Source organism: Panulirus ornatus, chromosome 58 (assembly GCF_036320965.1).
Source record: "Panulirus ornatus isolate Po-2019 chromosome 58, ASM3632096v1, whole genome shotgun sequence".
NCBI lineage: Eukaryota > Metazoa > Arthropoda > Malacostraca > Decapoda > Palinuridae > Panulirus > Panulirus ornatus.
In genome coordinates this window covers 868,518-891,830 of record NC_092281.1, presented here as the reverse complement: position 1 = coordinate 891,830, position 23,313 = coordinate 868,518, and the positions used below count along the sequence as shown (strand labels likewise).

At 38.7% G+C, this 23,313-nt stretch overlaps 2 protein-coding genes and 1 pseudogene across 3 annotated transcripts in view; 2 read left to right on the top strand and 1 right to left on the bottom strand.

Annotated features, from left to right (window-relative positions):
* Positions 1-2,807: 2,807 nt before the first annotated feature.
* Positions 2,808-4,608, top strand: LOC139766832 (uncharacterized). The gene has a single exon (XM_071695778.1). The coding sequence runs from the start codon at positions 2,900-2,902 to the stop codon at positions 4,061-4,063; it is 1,164 nt and encodes a 387-aa protein (XP_071551879.1). The 5' UTR covers positions 2,808-2,899; the 3' UTR covers positions 4,064-4,608.
* A 15,395-nt stretch (positions 4,609-20,003) lies between these two features.
* On the top strand, positions 20,004-21,399 carry LOC139766830 (thiamine pyrophosphokinase 1 pseudogene; annotated as a pseudogene).
* LOC139766831 (dysbindin protein homolog) overlaps positions 21,058-23,313 on the bottom strand; it is a 28,193-nt gene continuing 25,937 nt past the window's right edge. For both annotated transcript variants that reach the window (XM_071695777.1, XM_071695776.1), the window contains exon 6: positions 21,058-23,293. In XM_071695777.1, the coding sequence (XP_071551878.1) occupies positions 23,190-23,293 (104 nt within the window). In that variant the 3' untranslated portion in view covers positions 21,058-23,189. The remainder of the gene's footprint in view (positions 23,294-23,313) is intronic.

Sequence of the window (23,313 nt, the reverse complement as noted above, 5' to 3'; positions counted from 1 at the left end):
AACATCCAGCTCAACCTTATCTCAAACTCTTGTATGATTGCTTAACTTATCATGGTCACCCAGTTCTGTAATATTTGTAATAACTTTGCATTTTCAGCTAAATGACTGATTACATCCAATAAACCGTTATTTATATATTCATTTATTTACATGTAGAGGGTGTAGAGGACTGTCCTCCTACTTTGAATTTGGTATTTGTTGTTTCAATAACACACCAGTGTCCGAATTAACGTCCCTCTTCAGTCCGGACCCACGAATACCGACCACCGTCTACTTAGCTCTGCTGACATCATCATCATAATCACCTTCGAGTATAATGATACTGTACCACTCTGTGTATACTAAGCCATGTATCAGATGACTGGGAAAGGTTAAGGCTTATCATTTCTGACGACGTAATCAAGATCCTTAACAGACGACCCTATAAAAGAAAGGCGTCAAGAGGGACACCAAGAGACGACTCCATTAAAAAAAGGTCAATAAGGTGTTAGCAAGGAGACCAATAGACGTCTCCATAAAAGAAAGGCGTCACCAGGGAGACCAGCAGACGACCCCATTAAAAAATAAGGATATAACTAGGAGAAATATTGATCAGAGTCACAAAGGACGTGGAGCAGTTTATCTGCTTGAAGGTGAACTGTTTACATCCCATGTAGACGTTTAAAGATATTCATGGTCTCTCACTTTTAGGATATGGCCGGAAGACACACAATAATAAAAGTACTATATGATGCAAGAGACCGAAGTCATCTGACGCGTGACATCACTCCTGGTGACGTCAGGTTCGTGGCCCAGGGGCGTCACATGCTCATCCAGACTTGAGAACCTTTTATTGACTGGTAACATGGCTCAAGACTTCTCGCAACGCATGTAATTACATGTGGCACAGTGGTACGTATGAACGTATCTGTGGCACACGATACGCATGTGTGTACATGTGGCACAGTAAAACGAGAAGTATATATGTAATCGTCACAACACACATGGAGTCACACACACAAGATATAACTGATTGGAATTTTTCGTTGGAAGCGAAGAAATGGCAGTGATGAAGGCTCAAGTTATTTCCATGTTTTGAAGTTCAGTTGCTCTATTTTTTTTTTTTTTTTTTTTGACGGATATTCCGGCAATTACGCCATAACTGTGGTTCTGTAACTCTTTTCTTTTACGTTGGAGGCTCCAGTCATGCAAAGAAGTCCACGTCAAGGCCAGCCATCATGGAAATATAGAGGATCATGAAAGGGACACAGAGGAGACAAAGGAAAGTACTTCCGAATTTTGGAGGAAGTGAAAAACCTGTCTGGAGTAGTAACCTAAACAATGGAGTCTAGTAAAATGTTCTGTAAACAACTGATATGGTTTGTGTGTGTTACACTATAACTTGTTATTCATCGTGACGTAACGTCCTCTTGTTTTCATATTCATCTAACACGTTCATCCGTTCTGACGCTGGGGAAAACACTTGTACTTTCGTTATAATAAGAATGGAATCCCTTTTCTAGCTTCTTTCGAAAGTTAAATCATGAAATCCGTTCCTGATTCCACTAGGCATTTACTTCGAAGATAAACCACTTCAAAAATACTGAAAAACGATGCGCAAGTTTTGTCTGATAACGTCATTCATTAAGTGAACAATCAAATCGCTTCTTGACGAGGGCTAATTCCATGGAGGAACTTCTCGTTCCACAAGTCCACCATTTCCTTAATTCTGATTGCAGCGCATCCTTGAAACTGCTGTAGTACAAAATGGGGATCTGGATTTATAATTGGTTTCAGGCAAAAAAGAAAAAAAAGGATCCTATGTTGAGTGCGAATATATGTATTTATGGATGTGCAGCTGTTGTGTATTTATGGATGTGCAGCTGTAGTGTATTTATGGATGTGCAGCTGTAGTGTATTTAAGGATGTGTAGCTGTAGTGTATTTAAGTATGTGCAGCTGTAGTGTATTTAAATATGTGCAGCTGTTGTGTATTTAAGGATGTGCAGTGTAGTGTATTTAAGGATGTGCAGCTGTAGTGTATTCAAGGATGTGCAGCTGTAGTGTATTTAAGGATGTGCAGTGCAGTGTATTTAAGGATGTGCAGCTGTAGTGTATTTAAGGATGTGCAGCTGTAGTGTATTTAAAGATGTGCAGATGTAAAAGATAATGGAATCTCCCAAACGGAATTTCAATTTGCGTACAAGGTTTTCCTCTCCCCACTTATAGGAAGCAACAGTGAAATATAAAACAATTAAAAGGGCCTCCCCCATGCAAAAATCTTGGCAACATGTCTAACAGTGATGGTGGGGAAGTTTAAGTATCGTGGACAAACTTGAGAATAAATCATGAGTCAACCATAAATGTGAAGAAACAAGCAACTGTAGCCACTAAGAGTTGCTAAATATATATTCAGCGTCATATTTTCTTCGACATCTATAAAACATCTTTTCAAAATGCACTGTCCATTACTGTATGTTACACATCCTACAAGCTGAAAATTATTTCGGTTATCTGTTGTTTCCCAGATGATGATCAGCCTCTACGCAGTGATCAAGGAGAAAAGCATTCCTCTTCTCGCTAGTGATGGTATCAACGGGACTTCCACTAACATTAACCATCAGGAATATTGTACGCCTTTTTCGTTAGCGAAACAAAAATCAGCCAATACTTGAAGGAAAAATCTTAGATACAACCGATCACTACATTATACATGAAACTACTTGGCTGGATGAATTTTTTTTAAGGAAATTATTGTAAATGGCAACTCGTTCGAGAGGAGCGGGGGAGGATGTTGGCAATATAACCCGAGGATCCCGCATGTAATGCAGCATACAACTTGTTGACGAGGTGAATATTAGTTCGTTCTCCGGCTGAACATTTAAGCTCGAGACCAGTGTACAGCCGGACTTCAGGTGATCATGAAGACGGTTATCGCCGTAATGCTGGCTTACTTGGCGGTGATAAGCAAAGCCAAACCCTCATCACATGGGCCTTCCAACTCTAATGGACTCAATATTTGGTCTGGAATCGTCTTCGAGATTTTCGACCGTGTTGACACTAACGAGGCTACAGATGCTGGCAACCATAGTCGAGGAAACAGCGATACGCTCGATGAGGATCCCATCTTCTTTGATGGGTTTGGTCCCGACCTGCCAGTCCGTGACAGGGCCACGATAAACACGACTGAGGGAAGTGGAGACGGACAGCTGCATTTCCCTGGAAGAAACACATCTTCCAGGGGCGTTGCCGTAGACCGGACGGCGCTGACCGAGGAAGAGGGTAGCGGTAGTTTCATATATCCATCACGTGGCTCCTCGCACGGTGAGGTTCTCCTGAGCGAAGAGGACTCTGCTGATTGGGTACCAGACAAAGGAAACTGTACCCTCGAAACTGGCTACATCATTGTCAATGGCACTTGTGAACGCCTCCTAACAATAGGCCCGTGCGCAGAGGGCGAGTGGCTGGTACTGAGAGATAACCTGACGGAGTGTGTGCCTCGTCTGTGTCCCTTCGGAGAGTTGCATTATAATGGGAAATGTGTCAATGTGTCAGATATTTCCGTCTGTAATGAGGGACAAATTCTGTACGTGGATTTTACGGGCTACACCATGTGCGACTGTGAGCCAGGTTTAATCTACGATGCGTGGAGTGGGAACTGCTACGCTAAGCACGAACGAGGATCTTGCAACTTTGGCCAGTACTTGGAAGTGTCGGAGGCTGGTATTGTGGAGTGTGTTCCCAACGACTGTCTGCTGGACAACTACGTGAGAGACGAGAACTTTACTGGTTGTTACCGAAAGACGTATCGAGGTTATTGTGAACCAAAATTCCTGATCACTCACCACAACAACAACACTGCTGATTGTTTCACTCAGACCAGTGTCGACGACCGGAATATCTACGACGTTCCCGTACTTCGAGCATGTCCTGAGGGCTCTGTGCGTAGCCACGTTAATGAGTGTCGAGAACGGTTCCGCTTACCTTCCCTCACAGCTGACCCCAGTACATTTGGCAACTGTAAACCTGGCCACATTCAGGGCCCCGGCGGCACCTGCCGGCGTATCCACAGGGTGCTGGGGTAGGAAGCTCTGCCTGCAGGACTCCCCACCTTCTGCTATCATGCCAAACCTGGAAGATTATGGAGTCGATTCTCACTTGACGTCACACTTCACGATCTTACAGAACCTCCATTGGGTTGTCTGTAGTCTTTCCTGACGGGTATCAAATAATAGAAATTCTGTTGAAATTAACTAATTGGAAATAATATAAATCTATCAAATCAGTTTCATTATCTAGCTTATTGAAATGTGTTAAAACCACTGTTACACTTTTCGGTAAAAAAAATTAGTCTATGCTAATTTTAGTGCGATATACAATATAGAATAGTTCAGTATTTGTATGTATTCAGACACTGTAACAAGCTTTACTTCATAGTACAACAACACAGAAGTGCACATGTTACCGATATCGGTCAAGACGTTACATGAAACTGTCTAGATGGTCATCTCGTAATGATGAGCCACATTTATTTTACTGTTTTTGCGATAAAAATATGCATATATGTTCCACTGTGATATTAGGTTAAGAACAAATATATATATAATTTGGAATAAATGATAAAAGTTTTCACATGCATTCTTTTGACCTGCACATTGTTAAGGGGTAACTGGACCTGCTCAGTCTTATATAATGACTTGAGTTCAACAATACAGTGCCATAGCATGCTGGGATGACTAGCCCAGTGCCACAACATGAAGTGTTAACGACTTGCAAGCAATATATTTCATTCATACTTTCATAGTTTCAAACATTATTGAGAAAGCCTTAAGAGCAGATGAAAAAAGGGTCCCTTTGCTCACATCCAATCCCTAGCTGTCCAGTGTAATACACAATATATGCAATATAGATATATAATGAACTGGAATGAAAATGCGTAATGATTAACAACAGAGAATGGAAATCAGGTGCAGTAAACCATAAAATCAATTACCAAAGTGATTTACAGACCACCCAAAAAATTAAGCTACGTGAATTTCATGGAAAATTTGCTAAATACAGGAGAGATTATGACAAACTTGAATAAATTTTAAACATTATCATATAGTCTGGAGCATATAACTTTCATTTTACTTGATACATACAAAAGTAGAATATGGATGCAGTAACAACCATAAATCAGTAAATAAAGGATTAATAGACAAAAGAGGTGGACAGATAACCTAATATGTGAGTCATTCAACCTAACCCAGGTAAAGCATGAACAGACAAGATGAAATCACACGATAGCCTAGCACTTTACCAATGATAATGGCAGTCTTCTTAGACACTGAAGATAATAAAACATGCATATTAGTTCATAATATCATGGACCTAACTATAACAAATCACAGAGATATGGATGAAAGTAAAGTCAAAGTAAATTCAACACATCACAAGCTGTTACTGAATTTGAGCAACAAAAATTTTTTTGAGAAAACAGAATAGACCAAGACTAACAAGCAAATGTATCAGACTGGTTTTCATAGACAAGTGACAACACAACAATATTTCATATAACATTAAGCTACATAATAAGAGAAACCTTTTGAAGAAAGTTGAGAGAAGCAATAAACAAAGAAAATAAGAAATTTCTTGAAAATGAGAAATGCTGAAAAATATTTAGCGAATCTCACGAGAGATGAGAAGGAAAGATGTAATACATGGTCAATTATTCTCATGCATGAATCAAAGAAAAAAGAAAGTGAACCTTCAGTGTTGGTAAATAATATGAAAACAACCTCAAGAATGCATATATTTACAAATGACATATTTCTCATCTGTCTTAAAGGAGGATTCAATCTAGTGCAAAAACAGTAAAGGCCAATTAGTTTGATATCACATGTTCCCATGTATCAAAAATAAACATGAAACTCAAATACAAGAAAGGAGAGCAAATACAGTTTTTCAAAATTCTTCAAAGACATTTGATAAGGTAAACTATATAATTCTATTGAAAAAAAAGAATTAATACATATAGACCATCTCCTCCTATTAGCAAAGAAGCATCAGGATCAAATGAAGAAAAGGCCCCATTCCCTCACATAAAACATAAAAAGTAAAAATATGAATCTGGATGAAGGAGCTTCTAACTGATAGAAAATTCAAATTACAATATTAGCAAATGTAAATATGTCTGAGAAAGATGTTTTACAGATGTATCACTGGGAACAAGACTAGCTTATGTACTATCTATAAAAATGGTATCAGATATAGATAGTAAAGTAAAAAAGGAAGATTATAATATATGCCTTGCAGACAACTCGAGTCTCTAAAATGCGATCAGAAGACATAATATATGCCTTGCAGACAACCCAAGAGTCTCTAAAATGTGATCAGAAGACAAAGAGACTATGCAAAAAGAATTGAAAATAATCAATAAACGGGCAGAAGAGAACCAAATAAAATCTCCTACACTTGAAGAAATAAGCTATGGAGCAGTTGACAATACTGTGTAATGATGAAACCCTAAAGGTTCAACAGAGAAAGTGATAAAAAGCAAAGACTAGGAGTCAACCTATATAATAAACTTGAATTCAGCAGCCTACTTATAGTACTATCAATCCAAGTAATGAGTCTGATGATACTTAGCACTTTCACAGTGATAGAGAGAAAGGTGATGGCAAAATATTTAATGTACAAAAGGAGGCATATCAAATACTGATGCATGATAAAGATTATTGACCAAACTTGAGGAAATGCATAAGTAAGCGAGTTTCTACCTCTGACAGGTAGAACTGTGAGAGTAGAATACCAGAAATATCATGAAACATTAAAAGAACAGCAACATAAATAACCTCGAAAGAGGAATAGAAAAAAATGATAATCTGTGCAGCACATAAAAGAACAAAAAATGAATTTAGTACAAACACTTAACTTTACTCTTGGGAAGAAAAAGAAAGATTAAGTCAACAATTATACCTGGGAAACACACTGAAAAGACACCATGCAAAACTATGCATGTGTCCAACAAGAAAACTGGGCTCTTCAATGTCCTACTCAAGTGAAATGTGAAAAACTTCTGGAGTATATTACAGAAACCTCCAAATGAAAATTAAACAGTTGGTTGAAGAAAATATCAGATCATTCCAATAACAACATGGTATCTGTTTAACAGCATAGGACAACACCGTACTGTGAATCAAGTGAAATATGCAGTGTGCACATATTAATGCTACCTTAGGCAAAATCTCACTGTAGATATTTATAAGCAAGTATCTGTTAGTAGGTAGTTTCCATTGGTTCTTTGTATGGTGTGTCACTAGTATATTGCTACTCATTCTATGACTATTTTCTTCAAGTTTTTTCCACTAAACCCCATTAGGTTCTTTTCTGCTCACTTATGATTTATGCCAAAGTCTTATTGCAATTTTTCTGTCTTCTTCATATCCTATTATTTTATTTCCTCTAGTGTCATCTACAAAACACCTCATTATACTTTCATTCACTTCTCTGTCAGTCTCTGCCGTCAGTGTAATGAATAGCATTAAAGCTAACACTGCACTTTACGGCACCTACAAGACAGCATTCTTCTTTTCAGATGTGGCTCTATTTGCTGCTACTTTTGAAATTTTTGTGGATTACATGGGCTATCTTTAGTGTGCAAAACGATTCAAACACATGGAAAGGATAACTAAGAAAAACTATGATGATCTATGTGTCAGAAGTGGAGGGAGAAACCTAGAAGACAAGAGGATAGAGTAAAGGAAGCCTTGGGATATCAAGGCTTGAATATTCAGGAGGATTAGAAGCGTGTATGGGATAGGATGAATTGGATCAATATAGTATGTGAGGGTGACAGTCTATCAATAGGCTGAATCAGGGCATGTGAGGTGGTCAACGTAAACCACAGGTCTACAGGGTTTAACAGCAAATGGAAACTTTTGGTTTTGACACATAATGCATGAGAAAGAAGGAAAGGATGGGTGCAAATGAGGCAATTGTTGATTATTTTCCTGAAATCATTCCATTAAGGCAAAAGAGGCAATAAGTTATAAAAATAACCTTTGATCTATTTTTCTACTTTAACTTGAATATCTTGTTTCATTACTTTGCTGAACTAAAATCTGGAGTTTACTTTGTGAAATGTTTTAGCAAAGTTGAGAGAAACAGTCTGTTCTTTTTCCTTGCAACAGAATCAGAGAAATGAGGAGTGATATTGATTGTCAGGGCATCAACAAAGTCTTCTTGTATGATGCGGCAGTCAGTGAGGTGTGACAATGATGGTCCAGGTATCAATAGGATCTTGCATGATGGTCAGGTGAGATAGGAATGGTATCAGGGAATCAGCATGGTCTTGTATGATGAGGACGTGTGACAGAAGCATTACTGATTAGCTGGATATCAGGAGGGTCTTGTATAATGGAAAGGTGATGCATGGTACTGATAAATGGGATATAAGTAGGGTCTTGAATGATGTACAGGTGTGAGAGGAGTCATTTATAACCTGGGTATCATAAGGTCTTCTATAAAGGTGAATGATGTACAATACTGATAATCAAGATATCAGAAGGGTCTTGTACAATATACTGGTGAATGTGGCATAATACAGGTAGTAACATTATAAGCCAGGTCTTTTAAGATATAGTTATGAGGTTGGCAATGATGCTCAGGGCATCAGTTGTTTTGTGAGAAGTGAGGTGTAACTCCTACATCAATTTTCAGCTAAAAATTACTAATTTCAATTCTGTCTGCTCTCTCAAGTTTTTCAAAAAAAATTGTTTAGCATCAATGGATATCACCCTAGTAATAATGATCTGACTTTCTGTAGTACACTCAGGGGCAGTGACTTAAAGAGATTGAATCTTTAGATTCATTAACATCAAAATTCTCTTTCTTAAAAGAAAACATACAACTCAGTGAACTGGCTGAAACATTTCAGACTTGAGGGTAACAGAAGATTGAACCAAGAGAGGAGAGGTTTCAATAACATCTTTATTGCCTTTTTACCACAATGCCTCTCCTGGAAACAAATATACAACAAGTGCTCTTGGAGAAGAGTCCAGTTTGAAACTTTGTGCTGGCTGTCACCTTTATCTACATTTCAACCAAAAAGGGTCCCATCAATGCCAATACTAATCTTGAGATGACTTTGAAAAGAGTAAACTATATTTATTAGATTGTCAAGCTTAGAGTCACATTTGTGTAACATTATGCAACATGTATAACTAAAAGTGATGAACTTAGCCGCATTAACTGTAGGTCACTTCCACTGAATCTAAGATTCTAACGTCAGTCATGCATCAAACATTTTTCTGAATATATCATGAAAATTTGCGTAAATAAATTATAAATTTCCTTTTTCCATAGCCAGAGGTTGAACCATTATGTGACATTCATTTTTTCATTCATTTCAAGCTACAAAGTATAAAAAAAAAAAAAAAAAAAAAAAAAATGTATGTGTGTGTGTGTGTATATGTGCGTATGTATGTGTATGTGTGTGTATGTGTATATGTATATATATATGTATATTATCCCTGGGGATAGGGGTGAAAGAATACTTCCCACGTATTCCTCGCATGTCGTAGAAAGCGACTAGAGGGGACGGGAGCGGGAGGCCAGAAATCCTCTCCTCCTTGTATTAACTTTCTAAAATGGGAAACAGAAGAAGGAGTCACGCGGGGAGTGCTCATCCTCCTCGAAGGCTCAGAGTGGGGTGCCTAAATGTGTGTGGATGTAACCAAGATGTGAAAAAAGGAGAGATAGGTAGTATGTTTGAGGAAAGGAACCTGGATGTTTTGGCTCTGAGTGAAACGAAGCTCAAGGGTAAAGGGGAAGAGTGGTTTGGAAATGTCTGGGGAGTAAAGTCAGGGGTTAGTGAGAGGACAAGAGCAAGGGAAGGAGTAGCAATACTCCTGAAACAGGAGTTGTGGGAGTATGTGATAGAATGTAAGAAAGTAAATTCTCGATTAATATGGGTAAAATTGAAAGTTGATGGAGAGAGGTGGGTGATTATTGGTGCATATGCACCTGGGCATGAGAAGAAAGATCATGAGAGGCAAGTGTTTTGGGAGCAGCTGAATGAGTGTGTTAGTGGTTTTGATGCACGAGACCGGGTTATAGTGATGGGTGATTTGAATGCAAAGGTGAGTAATGTGGCAGTTGAGGGAATAATTGGTATACATGGGGTGTTCAGTGTTGTAAATGGAAATGGTGAAGAGCTTGTAGATTTATGTGCTGAAAAAGGACTGATGATTGGGAATACCTGGTTTAAAAAGCGAGATATACATAAGTATACTTATGTAAGTAGGAGAGATGGCCAGAGAGCGTTATTGGATTACGTGTTAATTGACAGGCGTGCGAAAGAGAGACTTTTGGATGTTAATGTGCTGAGAGGTGCAACTGGAGGGATGTCTGATCATTATCTTGTGGAGGCTAAGGTGAAGATTTGTATGGGTTTTCAGAAAAGAAGAGTGAATGTTGGGGTGAAGAGGGTGGTGAGAGTAAGTGAGCTTGGGAAGGAGACCTGTGTGAGGAAGTACCAGGAGAGACTGAGTACAGAATGGAAAAAGGTGAGAACAATGGAAGTAAGGGGAGTGGGGGAGGAATGGGATGAATTTAGGGAATCAGTGATGGATTGCGCAAAAGATGCTTGTGGCATGAGAAGAGTGGGAGGTGGGTTGATTAGAAAGGGTAGTGAGTGGTGGGATGAAGAAGTAAGATTATTAGTGAAAGAGAAGAGAGAGGCATTTGGACGATTTTTGCAGGGAAAAAATGCAATTGAGTGGGAGATGTATAAAAGAAAGAGACAGGAGGTCAAGAGAAAGGTGCAAGAGGTGAAAAAAAGGGCAAATGAGAGTTGGGGTGAGAGAGTATCATTAAATTTTTGGGAGAATAAAAAGATGTTCTGGAAGGAGGTAAATAAAGTGCGTAAGACAAGGGAGCAAATGGGAACTTCAGTGAAGGGCGCTAATGGGGAGGTGATAACAAGTAGTGGTGATGTGAGAAGGAGATGGAGTGAGTATTTTGAAGGTTTTTTGAATGTGTTTGAAGATAGAGTGGCAGATATAGGGTGTTTTGGTCGAGGTGGTGTGCAAAGTGAGAGGGTTAGGGAAAATGATTTGGTAAACAGAGAAGAGGTAGTGAAAGCTTTGCGGAAGATGAAAGCCGGCAAGGCAGCAGGTTTGGATGGTATTGCAGTGGAATTTATTAAAAAAGGGGGTGACTGTATTGTTGACTGGTTGGTAAGGTTATTTAATGTATGTATGACTCATGGTGAGGTGCCTGAGGATTGGCGGAATGCGTGCATAGTGCCATTGTACAAAGGCAAAGGGGATAAGAGTGAGTGCTCAAATTACAGAGGTATAAGTTTGTTGAGTATTCCTGGTAAATTATATGGGAGGGTATTGATTGAGAGGGTGAAGGCATGTACAGAGCATCAGATTGGGGAAGAGCAGTGTGGTTTCAGAAGTGGTAGAGGATGTGTGGATCAGGTGTTTGCTTTGAAGAATGTATGTGAGAAATACTTAGAAAAGCAAATGGATTTGTATGTAGCATTTATGGATCTGGAGAAGGCATATGATAGAGTTGATAGAGATGCTCTGTGGAAGGTATTAAGAATATATGGTGTGGGAGGAAAGTTGTTAGAAGCAGTGAAAAGTTTTTATCGAGGATGTAAGGCATGTGTACGTGTAGGAAGAGAGGAAAGTGATTGGTTCTCAGTGAATGTAGGTTTGCGGCAGGGGTGTGTGATGTCTCCATGGTTGTTTAATTTGTTTATGGATGGGGTTGTTAGGGAGGTAAATGCAAGAGTTTTGGAAAGAGGGGCAAGTATGAAGTCTGTTGTGGATGAGAGAGCTTGGGAAGTGAGTCAGTTGTTGTTCGCTGATGATACAGCGCTGGTGGCTGATTCATGTGAGAAACTGCAGAAGCTGGTGACTGAGTTTGGTAAAGTGTGTGGAAGAAGAAAGTTAAGAGTAAATGTGAATAAGAGCAAGGTTATTAGGTACAGTAGGGTTGAGGGTCAAGTCAATTGGGAGGTGAGTTTGAATGGAGAAAAACTGGAGGAAGTGAAGTGTTTTAGATATCTGGGAGTGGATCTGGCAGCGGATGGAACCATGGAAGCGGAAGTGGATCATAGGGTGGGGGAGGGGGCGAAAATTCTGGGGGCCTTGAAGAATGTGTGGAAGTCGAGAACATTATCTCGGAAAGCAAAAATGGGTATGTTTGAAGGAATAGTGGTTCCAACAATGTTGTATGGTTGCGAGGCGTGGGCTATGGATGGAGTTGTGTGCAGGAGGATGGATGTGCTAGAAATGAGATGTTTGAGGACAATGTGTGGTGTGAGGTGGTTTGATCGAGTGAGTAACATAAGGGTAAGAGAGATGTGTGGAAATAAAAAGAGCGTGGTTGAGAGAGCAGAAGAGGGTGTTTTGAAGTGGTTTGGGCACATGGAGAGAATGAGTGAGGAAAGATTGACCAAGAGGATATATGTGTCGGAGGTGGAGGGAACGAGGAGAAGAGGGAGACCAAATTGGAGGTGGAAAGATGGAGTGAAAAAGATTTTGTGTGATCGGGGCCTGAACATGCAGGAGGGTGAAAGGAGGGCAAGGAATAGAGTGAATTGGAGTGATGTGGTATACCGTGGTTGACGTGCTGTCAGTGGATTGAATCAAGGCATGTGAAGCGTCTGGGGTAAACCATGGAAAGCTGTGTAGGTATGTATATTTGCGTGTGTGGACGTATGTATATACATGTGTATGGGGGGGTTGGGCCATTTCTTTCGTCTGTTTCCTTGCGCTACCTCGCAAACACGGGAGACAGCGACAAAGTATAATAATAAAAAAAAATCATGAAAATAAAACCTGCCATTCTGATCATTACGAGATACACTATCTGTTTATTTGGCACTATACAAATGTACTGATTTACTATTGGAAAACCTCAAAAAACAAAGAGGATCAATGATACTCTATTCACTGCAACCCTCAACACTTACCCCTGGGGATGGTTTTATGAATAACTATTCTTAGAATTTGCCACATCTATTACATCACAGTTAAAGACCCAAGATTATGCAAATGACTCACAGTCTAAGAAACTTGAAGCAGTTGAAAAATGACACAATTTTACTTCAAATACTAAAATACCACATATGAAACAATGTAGAATAGAAATTTTCTTCAAAAGCTAACTTACTATTGTAACAACATATACCTACATTACAGGAAGCATTGAGTACCTTTTTCTTTCACACTACATTCCCCATGAACATCCAGGTTATAATTCCATCACAGTTGGAAACCACAAAATATTAGTTCACTAAAAGGAGTCAATCAAATCTTGGGTGAAATTTTAACAAGCAAATTGATATTTCCAAAATCTATATTCAACCTCCTCTTTTCATTCTCCCTTTACAGGGAAATTAATAACATTACCACATCTATATACATATGAATAATGAGCAGAGTGATAATAAAAATACAAAGATATATCCATCTTCCTCAATAGGAATAGTATAAAAAGTGTCTACATGAAAGAAAACCTACAAGGGGATTTCATGTATGAACATGAGTGAAAAGAAAATTGCTGGATAATGTCATGAGAAATAGCTAGCAGAAGTTATAATGAAAGTAAAAATATCATAAGGTAATAACATAATGCTGAAAAAAAGAGTATATTTTAATGAATTCCCATAGTTTTTGCAGACACATTACCAATGAATATAATTGAAATTACTGGTAGGTTTTGCTAGACTTTGCCTGCATGGGGTAACTAAGAGTGAAAAGTCACCTTTGGTGACACTACAGCTTCATCAGTGGAAAAAAAGAAGTACAGTCTCACTGCAGAAATTACCATCATTTCTCTGCTGATATTTGTAGCAAAGCCTTGAAGCTACAAGAACCACGAAAAAAAGGTCCTGGGGTTATATAACTGACTAATATCAGTACAGGACAGGACAGCACATGTAAAGAATAACTTAACATACAGGCTGAGAGATTTTTATCAATATATGCCCTCATTAAACCAGTCTCACCTGTGTCCTTGATATGTGTTGATATAAATTTGCAACGCCTGAGTAAGTATGCTAAAACATGAACTAATCATCTCAGTTCCATGTCAATTTAACAGCATGACTAGTTATGGTACCAATAAATCATTTCCATTAAAATGGCCCATTGGAAATTAATCTTAAATAAGAGTCTTGATTCTATACCTGCATACAGATCAAATGCAAACAAATCTGTTATGGCTATCTTCAGTAAGTTGATGACAAATACGTCTAGAAAACAGAGATACCAAATAAGACCACTTTTACTTTCCCTAAGTGACTAGCTCCTCATTTCAAACAATAGAAATTCATGCTAGTCAAATTCTGTCTATCAAAAGCTTTAAACAATGAAGATTTAATAACAGATCCAGAATACACACCATACTTACCTTCTCCCCTTAGATTAGGCTCTGTCTCAGCAAATTATCTTTGGTCAACAGCCAAACTCAAGATAGCCACACATCCATATATAAATGGGGTGAGTGCAGGCAACATCATGTCTACAAATGTCTGGTGCTTTGGGAGAGAAACAAGAATCTCACATTCAAAACTTATCACCTTGTTTGACAGACAGGTGCATAAACATTTCCTGACATCTAGTATAAAGTCAAATACACAGGTGAGGTGGCAACTACTTGCCCTTAATAAAAGGGATCAAATGAATATTGAACAATGTTTTGGACCACGGTCCAGCCATCTGGTTCTGCACACTACCTAGCTTTATACATAAAGGGTGCAAACGATTCCACTACTGAATACATAGGCTAATATAAGCTGTAGGAATGGAAAAAATAATTCCTGAATACAACATCTAATGTTCTAAACCCTTCTTTAGAAGAATCAATACCAACTCTTAATCTGCCTGAACAGCATAAAACATGATAAAGTTACATTAATTGGCTTAGTAGATGAGGAATTCATATTGTCATGAAACATCTAAGTATAATGCTATCCACTTGAACAATGGGTAAGTAAATTGAACTTATATGACAATGAAATCTAACCAGATGTACATCATGTAGTGATTCTATGCTATGTAACTCCTACAGGATTCTGAATAGATTCAAAGCAATTCATCTCTTTCATCAAATCTTAACCCGTAAAATGTACTAAAAGTCAAAAGGCATGAGCAAAAATGACTGCAGTGGAACTTAATATACACATTAATTTTCTCCACCATCAGTTAACTGCACCCTCCAAGGACTGACTGCTGGGAAGTCAGGTAATGTTGTTGGCAACTGATGAAAAAGTATCACTTCTTATTCATGCAAAGATACACTAAAAGTCAAAAGACACAGGCAAAAATGACTGCAGTACAACTTAATATACATATCAATTTTTCCCACAATCACTGAACCACCCCATCCAAGAATTGACAGCTGAGGAGTTAGGTCGTGCCGTTGGTAACAGATGAAGAAATATCACACTTCTTACCCATGCAAAGATCCTCAAAAAGAGTACACATCTTGGCATGATGCTAGATCTACATGCCCACAAGTGAATTTATTTTTAGAATAAAAGAAACAGTTCCTATAGTAATTGTGCTTATGTTTTTGATGAAATTACAATCATTTGTGCATTCACTAATGCAAATAAAATTCTGCCTGTCTAAAGAATACATTAATCCATTATGGTATACTTACACAGATAAGGAACAACCATGATGTCAGCCCAGGCCCTTCCCCATCCACTTAACACCCTTCCACACCAACAATGAAGAAATTATCCTACTTTTTTGGTATTTTCTTTAATGATAAAAAATGTATGATATAGACATATTCTAATAAGGAATAAATAGCAAGGGGCTAGAACCCCCCACTCTCCCTTCTCTTATTTCAATTTCCAAAAGATGGAACAGAAGAAGGAGCCAAGCAGAGAGTGCTCATCTTCCTCGAAGGCTCAGGCTAGGTTGTGAGAATGCGAGCTGATGTAATCAAGATGAGAAGAAAGGAGAGATAGATGGTATGTTTGAAGAAAGAGACCTGGATGTTCTAGCTCTGAGTGAAACAAAGCTCAAGGGCAAAGTCAAAAAAATTATTTGGAAATGTCTCAGGAGTAAAGTTGGGGGTTAGTGAGAGAGTAAAAGCTAAGGCCACGGCAGGACTACTGCTGAAGCAGTACTTGTGAGAGGGTGTGATACACTGTAAGGAAGCGATATGGTCAAAAATAAAGATGTACTGCAAGAGATAGGTGATACTTAGTGCTTATGCACCTGGCCATAAGAAGATAGATCATGACAGGCAAATGGTTTGGGAGCAGCTGAGTGAGTGTACCAGCAGTATTAACGCAAGAGACTGGGTATGAGTGATAAGTGATTCAAATGTGAGGGTAACTAATTTGGCAGCTGAGGGTATAGTTGAGGGGTATGGAGTATTCAGCATAATGAAAGGAAATGGTGAACAAGTTGTGGAGTAGTGTACAGAAAAGGACTGGAGACTAGAATGCCTAGTTTAAAAAGATGGATATGCACAACTACACATATGTGAGAAGAAAAGATGGTCAGTGAGTATCATTGGATCACATACTAATTGAAAGGCTAGCAAGAGAGAGACTTCTTGATGTGAATAAGCAGAGATGGGCAGCTATAAGATGTCTGATCATTCTCATGTGGAGGATATGGTAAGAAAAAGCATTATAGGGGACATGAGGGTGGTGAGAGTAGGTCCGCTTAGAAAAGACACCTGTGTGAAGAAATATCAGGCAAGGATGAGTGCAGAATGGCAAACCATAAGAGTGAATGAAGTTAGGGGAGTACGTAAGGAATCGGAGAATTTACAAAAGCAGTGTTGGCATGTACAGGAGATGCATGCGGCATGTGTAAGGTGGGAAGTGGGCAGATAAAAAAGGGTAATGAATAGTGGGATAAGGAAAAAAAGGTCCTAGTGCAGGAGAAAAGAGAGGTACAAGGGAGACACAAAGATGTGCAGATGATTGGGAGATGTGTAAGAGAAAGCGGCAGGAGGTAAAGAGGAAGGGTTGAAAAAGAGGGCAAATGAGAGTTAGGGTGAGCAATCATCAGTAAACTTCAGGGAGAATGAAATGTTTTGGAAGGAGGTTAATAATGTTAGAGAAAATGTTAGAGAAATGTTAGAGAAAAAATGGGAACATTAGAGAAGGGGGTAAATGGGAAATATGTGACAGGAAGTGATTAAGTGAGGAGGAGATGGAGCAAGTATTTTGAAAGTGTTGTATGAGTTTAATGATCCGGTGGCAGATGTAGGGTGTTTGGATCAGGGTGGTATATGAAGTGAAAGAGTCAAGATGGTTTGATGAAGACAGAACAGGTGGTGAAAGCCTTATGTATGATGAAACATGGCATGGCAGCTGGAGTGGATGGTATCGCAGTTAGTTAGGATTTTCAATGTCATGGATCATGTTGAGGTGCCTGAGGAATGGTGGAGTGCATACACAGTGCCATTACATAAAGGTAATGGGGATGAATATAAGCATTCAAACTACATAGGCATAAGTTTGTTGAGTGTAACAGCTAAGTTGTATGGGAGAGTTGTGAGTAAGAGGGTGAGCATCAGCCTGGAGATGAACTGTGTGGTTACAGAAATGGTAGAGGATATGTGGATTAGCCATTTGCTGTGTGCATGAAACATACTCAGAGAAACAAAAGGATTTGTATGTGGCGTTTATGGATCTGCAGAAAGCACAGGATAGGGCTTATAGAGATGCCTTGTGGAAGATTTAAGAATATATAGTGTGGAAGGAAAGCTGCTACAAGCAGTGAAAAGTTTTCATTAACAGTGTAAGGCATTGGTACAAGTAAGAAGAGAGGAGAGTGGATGAAGTGTGCCAGCTAAGTAGTATGAGAAAGTAGTGATTGAGAGGGTGAGGGCATATACAGAGCATCAAACTGGGGAGGAACTGTGTGGTTTCAGAAAGGTTGAGGGTGATTGGATAAGGTATTTACTTTAAAGAAAGCATGTGAGAAATACTAAGAGAAGCAGAAAGCTTTGTATGCGGCACTTATGGATCTGGAGAAAGCATATAAGTGTTGATAGAAATGCCTTGTGGAAGGTTTTAAGGATTCATGGGGTGAGAGGAACACTGCTACCAGCAGTGAGAAGTGGTTAACAAAGGTATAACACATGCATGCAAGTAAGAACAGAGGAGAGGGAATGGTTCCAAGTGAAGCTTGGTCTGCAGCAGGGGTGTGTGAATGCAGTCTGTAGGGGATGAGGGGGGCCTAAGAAATGACCCAGTTGTTTGTTGATGACATAACACTAGTGGCAGATTTGAGTGAGAAACTGCAAGAGTTTTTTTCATACTTGATCGCCATTTCCCATGTTAGTGAGGTAGCGCCAAGAACAGATGATGAAAGGCCGCATTCACTCACATCCATGACCTAGCTGTCTTTTACAATGCAACAAAACCACAGCCCCTTATCCACAACCAGGCCCACAGATCTTTCCATGGCTTCTCCCAACCACTTCATATGCCCTGGTTCAGTCTACTGACTGCATATCAACCCTGTATACCACATTGCTTCAATTCACTCTATCCCATGCAAGCCTTTCACCCTCCAACATAGTCAGTCCCTGAGAACTCCAAATCTTATTCACTCCATCCCTCAATCCCAATTTGGTATCCCTATTCTTTATGCCTCCTCAATTTCTGACACATATATCCTCTTTGTCAACTTCTCCTCAAGCATGATCCCCATATGTCCAAACCAATGCAGCACACCCTCTTCATCTCCTGAGGCAGAAATGAAAATGAGCACTTATTTTCCCTTTATTAACAATAGAAAAATAAGTGAAAAAGACACAAGTACACAGTAAGGCACACACAACACAAGAACTGCTGAACAACCAAAGCACTGACCACTGGCCGCTTGTCACAGTCACAATCACCCTGATACGTGGTGAACACAACTTGCAGCACTGACTTGCACTCAAGGCACCACGTTGATGCCATCGCTGCTCTAAAGGGGATTGCCAGCAGCTGGCCTGATGGTGGAGGGCTCAAGAAAAGTCACTCAGGGACCAGACAGTGGTGGTGTTCTCCCAACTCCTCACTCAGCTGCCCCCTGGCCCAGGAGTTGCCTTGCTCACCCTCCAGCACCAGCAGCTGACATCACTCCAGCCTACATGGCTCATGGTGCCAGGGAATGAACAGCACCATCTATTCTTCTGCTCCCCAATGAAAACAAACTATCACCAATTACATCTCTCTCAATCACACTCTTTTTCTAACCACACCTCCCTTACCCTTTTACTGTTTACTCGATCAAACCATCTTACACCACATACTGTCCTCAACCACTTAATTACCAATACATCCATCCTCCTTCACACACAGTCATTAATAGCCCATGTTATGCATCATGCAACATTGCTGAGACCACTATACCTTCAAACATAGTCATTTTCACCCCCATGATAACAATCTCTCTTTCCACATTGTAAAAAGGTAATTTTAAATGTTATGTAATAACCGATCACTTTTTCTAGTCAGGCTATGCTGTCAATGACGGGTCCATAACTTATTGCAATTTTATCAACCATTGTCAAGGTACTGAGGTGGCATTAGCCCAAAGTCAAGGGCAACTAAGGCCACCTAGGACAATAAGAGAGCTAGCTAGTACACTCTACTTTTGCTTTGTACTTTCAGCACAACTTTCCAGAAACACCAGATAACCATGACAATCAGCATCATTTGAATAAAGACCTTAAAACAAAAATAAAAGACACCAGTACTACTGTCCACTTTCACTGCCTGCATATGGCAACCATCCATGATCAATTCAGGAGCCTTGATATGACATTCTTCATAGATACCAGGCTTGAGCCATCTAGGGTGGTTTGTCATATGATGTCTGCCTTTGTCAATATGGCTTGATTTGTTTACACTGTGTCAACTGCTTACTAAACACTGCAGCTATTAGCAGTGGTGGGGCTGCTATACTTGATGTGTGAAGTAATGGTGGAGCTGCTAAAACTGATGAGAGGGATATTTCTTCTAATATTGCCTAATGTAGCTACTCCAGGGAGAATGGAAAAAGATGGGACACTATGTTGGGGAGCTCAAGAGTATTACAATCCATCTCCTGGCCTTTCATTTGCTGTCATTATGCTGAATGAAGCTTTAGACAAGACTAATGTACATTATGTGAGTTCCTTGTGGCAAAAGGCATCTGTACGAGTGTGTACAGACGGTGCCACAAATTATTACCACAAACTTATGAGATGTGAAGACAAAGCATCTGCAACTACTGATTGTGTTGAACCTTCCTCATCTGTGATTTCTCACACTGAAACCAGTGTGTCTGAGATGTCACTTTCTCCATCAAATCCTTTGCCTGATATTATAACAGGCGACTTTGACTCCGTCAAGCCGGAGCTTCTGAAACTTTATGGCAGTTTAGGTGTTAATATCGTATCAACACCTGACCAGGATGAAACAGACTTTACTAAATCCGTGAGAGTGTTGGAGAAACATGTTGAGGAAAAAAAACTGAAGATAAATCATGTGGTTATAATTGCTGGGATTCACAGTGAGCGCTTTGACCATGTCATAGCTAATATGGCCACACTGTATAAGGTAGGAACTCTTATCTCTGTACCTGTAGTAGTTCTGAGTCGAGGAAGTATATTTTGGCTACTAAGTATTGGAGACCACACCATCCAGGTAGCAGATGATGTGTTTGACCCTAAGTGGTCATGGTGTGGCCTTATACCGCTTGGACAACCATCCACTGTTTCCACGACTGGCTTGAAATGGAATTTAGACAACCAGGTGTTGGCATTTGGACACTTGGTGAGCACATCAAACACATATGATCCTACATGTCATGGAAAAGTCACAATCAAGACATCTCAACCTCTTCTTTGGACAATGGGTTGGAACTATGAAAAATTTTCTGGAAATTCTTCTAGCAGGAATTTTGCAGGTAATAATCCAGTCCATAAGTGCACCTAAACCTTGGTCCCATACAAGATGCCATGAAAAACACAGGATTAGTCCTAAATTCAAAATAGATAAAAAAAATGTGTCAAATTAATAATGTCCATGATAATGACCTTGAAAGTTTTTCTTGTAAAACATGTATTAGCCATTTTCTAGTATGAGCAAAGTAAGTTTATTTAAATAATTATTCAAATGGTAAGGATGTTTTTGAATTTAATGTTATGACAACATTTATGTAGAAGAGGAATAACTTTATAAGCACTGGAATTATATTCAGAACTGTTTTTTGTCATTGGAAACCAACCTTTCATGAGTTTATGTTGGAATTTTGTTCATAAAATTACCAGATTAAATTCACATAAATAAAATAAGTGTTGTAGAGTTGTACATCAATTAGGTCTGATCAGCTTCGAAATCAGTGGTATATTAAGGACTTGGGTACCATGGGGCCAAAATATTCTACACTACTTGACAGATCTCTTAAAAATGTTATGAAACCATATATAATGTGTACAGTAAACATTTGTAAATAAAACTATACAAGCTTTACATAATCCTAAATTTCTGGTAATCGATACTGATTATGTATGCCTTCTAGAAAACCGTTGTGGTAAAAGGAGAAATACTAGAGTACATAAGACCATCAAGAATTTGTGAATTTATCATGGTCAGATAGGTACAATGGGCAACCAAAGGGCCTACTGGGCTAAGATATTGTAAAATTAATGGAAAGGTCTGTGAGGCATGGATGTATTCTTTCTCCCCTACCCCCAGGGAAATATAGGGATATATAGGGGAGAAAGAATACTTCCCACGTATTCCCTGCATGTCATAGAAGGCGACTAAAAGGGGAGGGAGCGGGGGGCTGGAAATCCTCCCCTCTCGTTTTTTTTTTTTATTTTCCAAAAGAAGGAACAGAGAAGGCGGCCAAATGAGGATATTCCCTCAAAGGCCCAGTCCTCTGTTCTTAACGCTACCTCACTAATGTGGGAAATGGCGAATAGTTTGAAAGAAAAAGAAAAGCTATGATTGGAGCAGACAGTCTGCTTTTTTCTATATCACTTGCTAGGCACAAAAAACTCTGCTCTCAGTGTTTTGCTATCATTATAGAATGCTTTGGAAGTTTTTCATTTTACAACTTTCTCTGGACACACCAATTGTGGCTTCCTACACACAATAAATCTATCAGTATCACTCTCCATGTGGATGAGCCTCATTAAAGAATTCTAATAACTTTGTCCATATTTTATCATAAATGCATTAAATATTCTGAAGGCACCTATATATCTTACTGATATATTTCATGACTAGGTAAGTACCATCTTTACAAACTAAGCTATCTAGTACCTAAAAATTAAATGCAATATAAGTGTGGAGACAGTTGCAGATATCAAAGTATATCAGTAACAGTTTGAGAGTTTCCCTCACAGAACTAGAGAATATCAGTAACATTTTGTGAGCTTCCTCACAAAACTAAAGGATATCAATAACATTCTGTGTGCCTTCCCTTACAGAGCAAAAGGATACCAATAACATTCTGTGAACTTTTCTAACACTACTAAAGGGAATCAGTAACATTCTGTGAACCTTCCATCACAGAAATGACAGATATCAGTAACATTCTATGAGTTTTCCTCAAGGAACTAAAGGATACCAGTAATGTTTTGTTTTAACTTCTCTCCCAGAACAAAAGGATATCAGTAAATTTTGAGAGCTTCACTTACAGATCCAAGAAATAACATGCTACTGTGTTCCACCTTTTGCTTTTCTTTGTAGCCTTCTAATATATTCAATTATTACTAAAAGTAACACTGCAGTATCATCCTAATCACCCTCACTGTACACATGAAAGCCATGGCTATGTTTGTCAATTTACTGACACAGTATTGATTTAAAAGTCCTCAAGAGGACTTAGGACAAATGTTAAGTTTTTCATTTCTCTAATGCATCCTGTTCTTCTACGTACATAAAAAGAATTAATAATAATATTAATAACAATAATAGTACTACTACTAATAATAATAATAACAATAATTATGATTAATAATAATAATAATAATAATAATAATAATAATAATAATAATAATAATAATGACAATAATAATAATGATAATAATGATAATAATAATAATAATAATAATAATAATAATAATAATAATAACTATATCAATAATGATAATGTCTAACTAAGCTTCAGATCAGTACCTTCACTACATCCAGAAATGCGTATATTCTAATTCTAAAACTGTTTGGCTGGTTCATCTTCACGCTGGATCATTGAGAAAATTGTCCAACTCACTTGTGTCCTGTTCCAAGTCAACCTCTTCCAATTTCAGGCCTTGGTCATCCTCTGTACTTGAAATTCTTCCTTTAAACACAAAAACAAAA

Coding starts and splice junctions, on each gene's coding strand:
- LOC139766832 (XM_071695778.1), top strand. CDS start 2,900: ATGAAGACGGTTATCGCCGTAATGCTGGCTTACTTGGCGGTGATAAGC.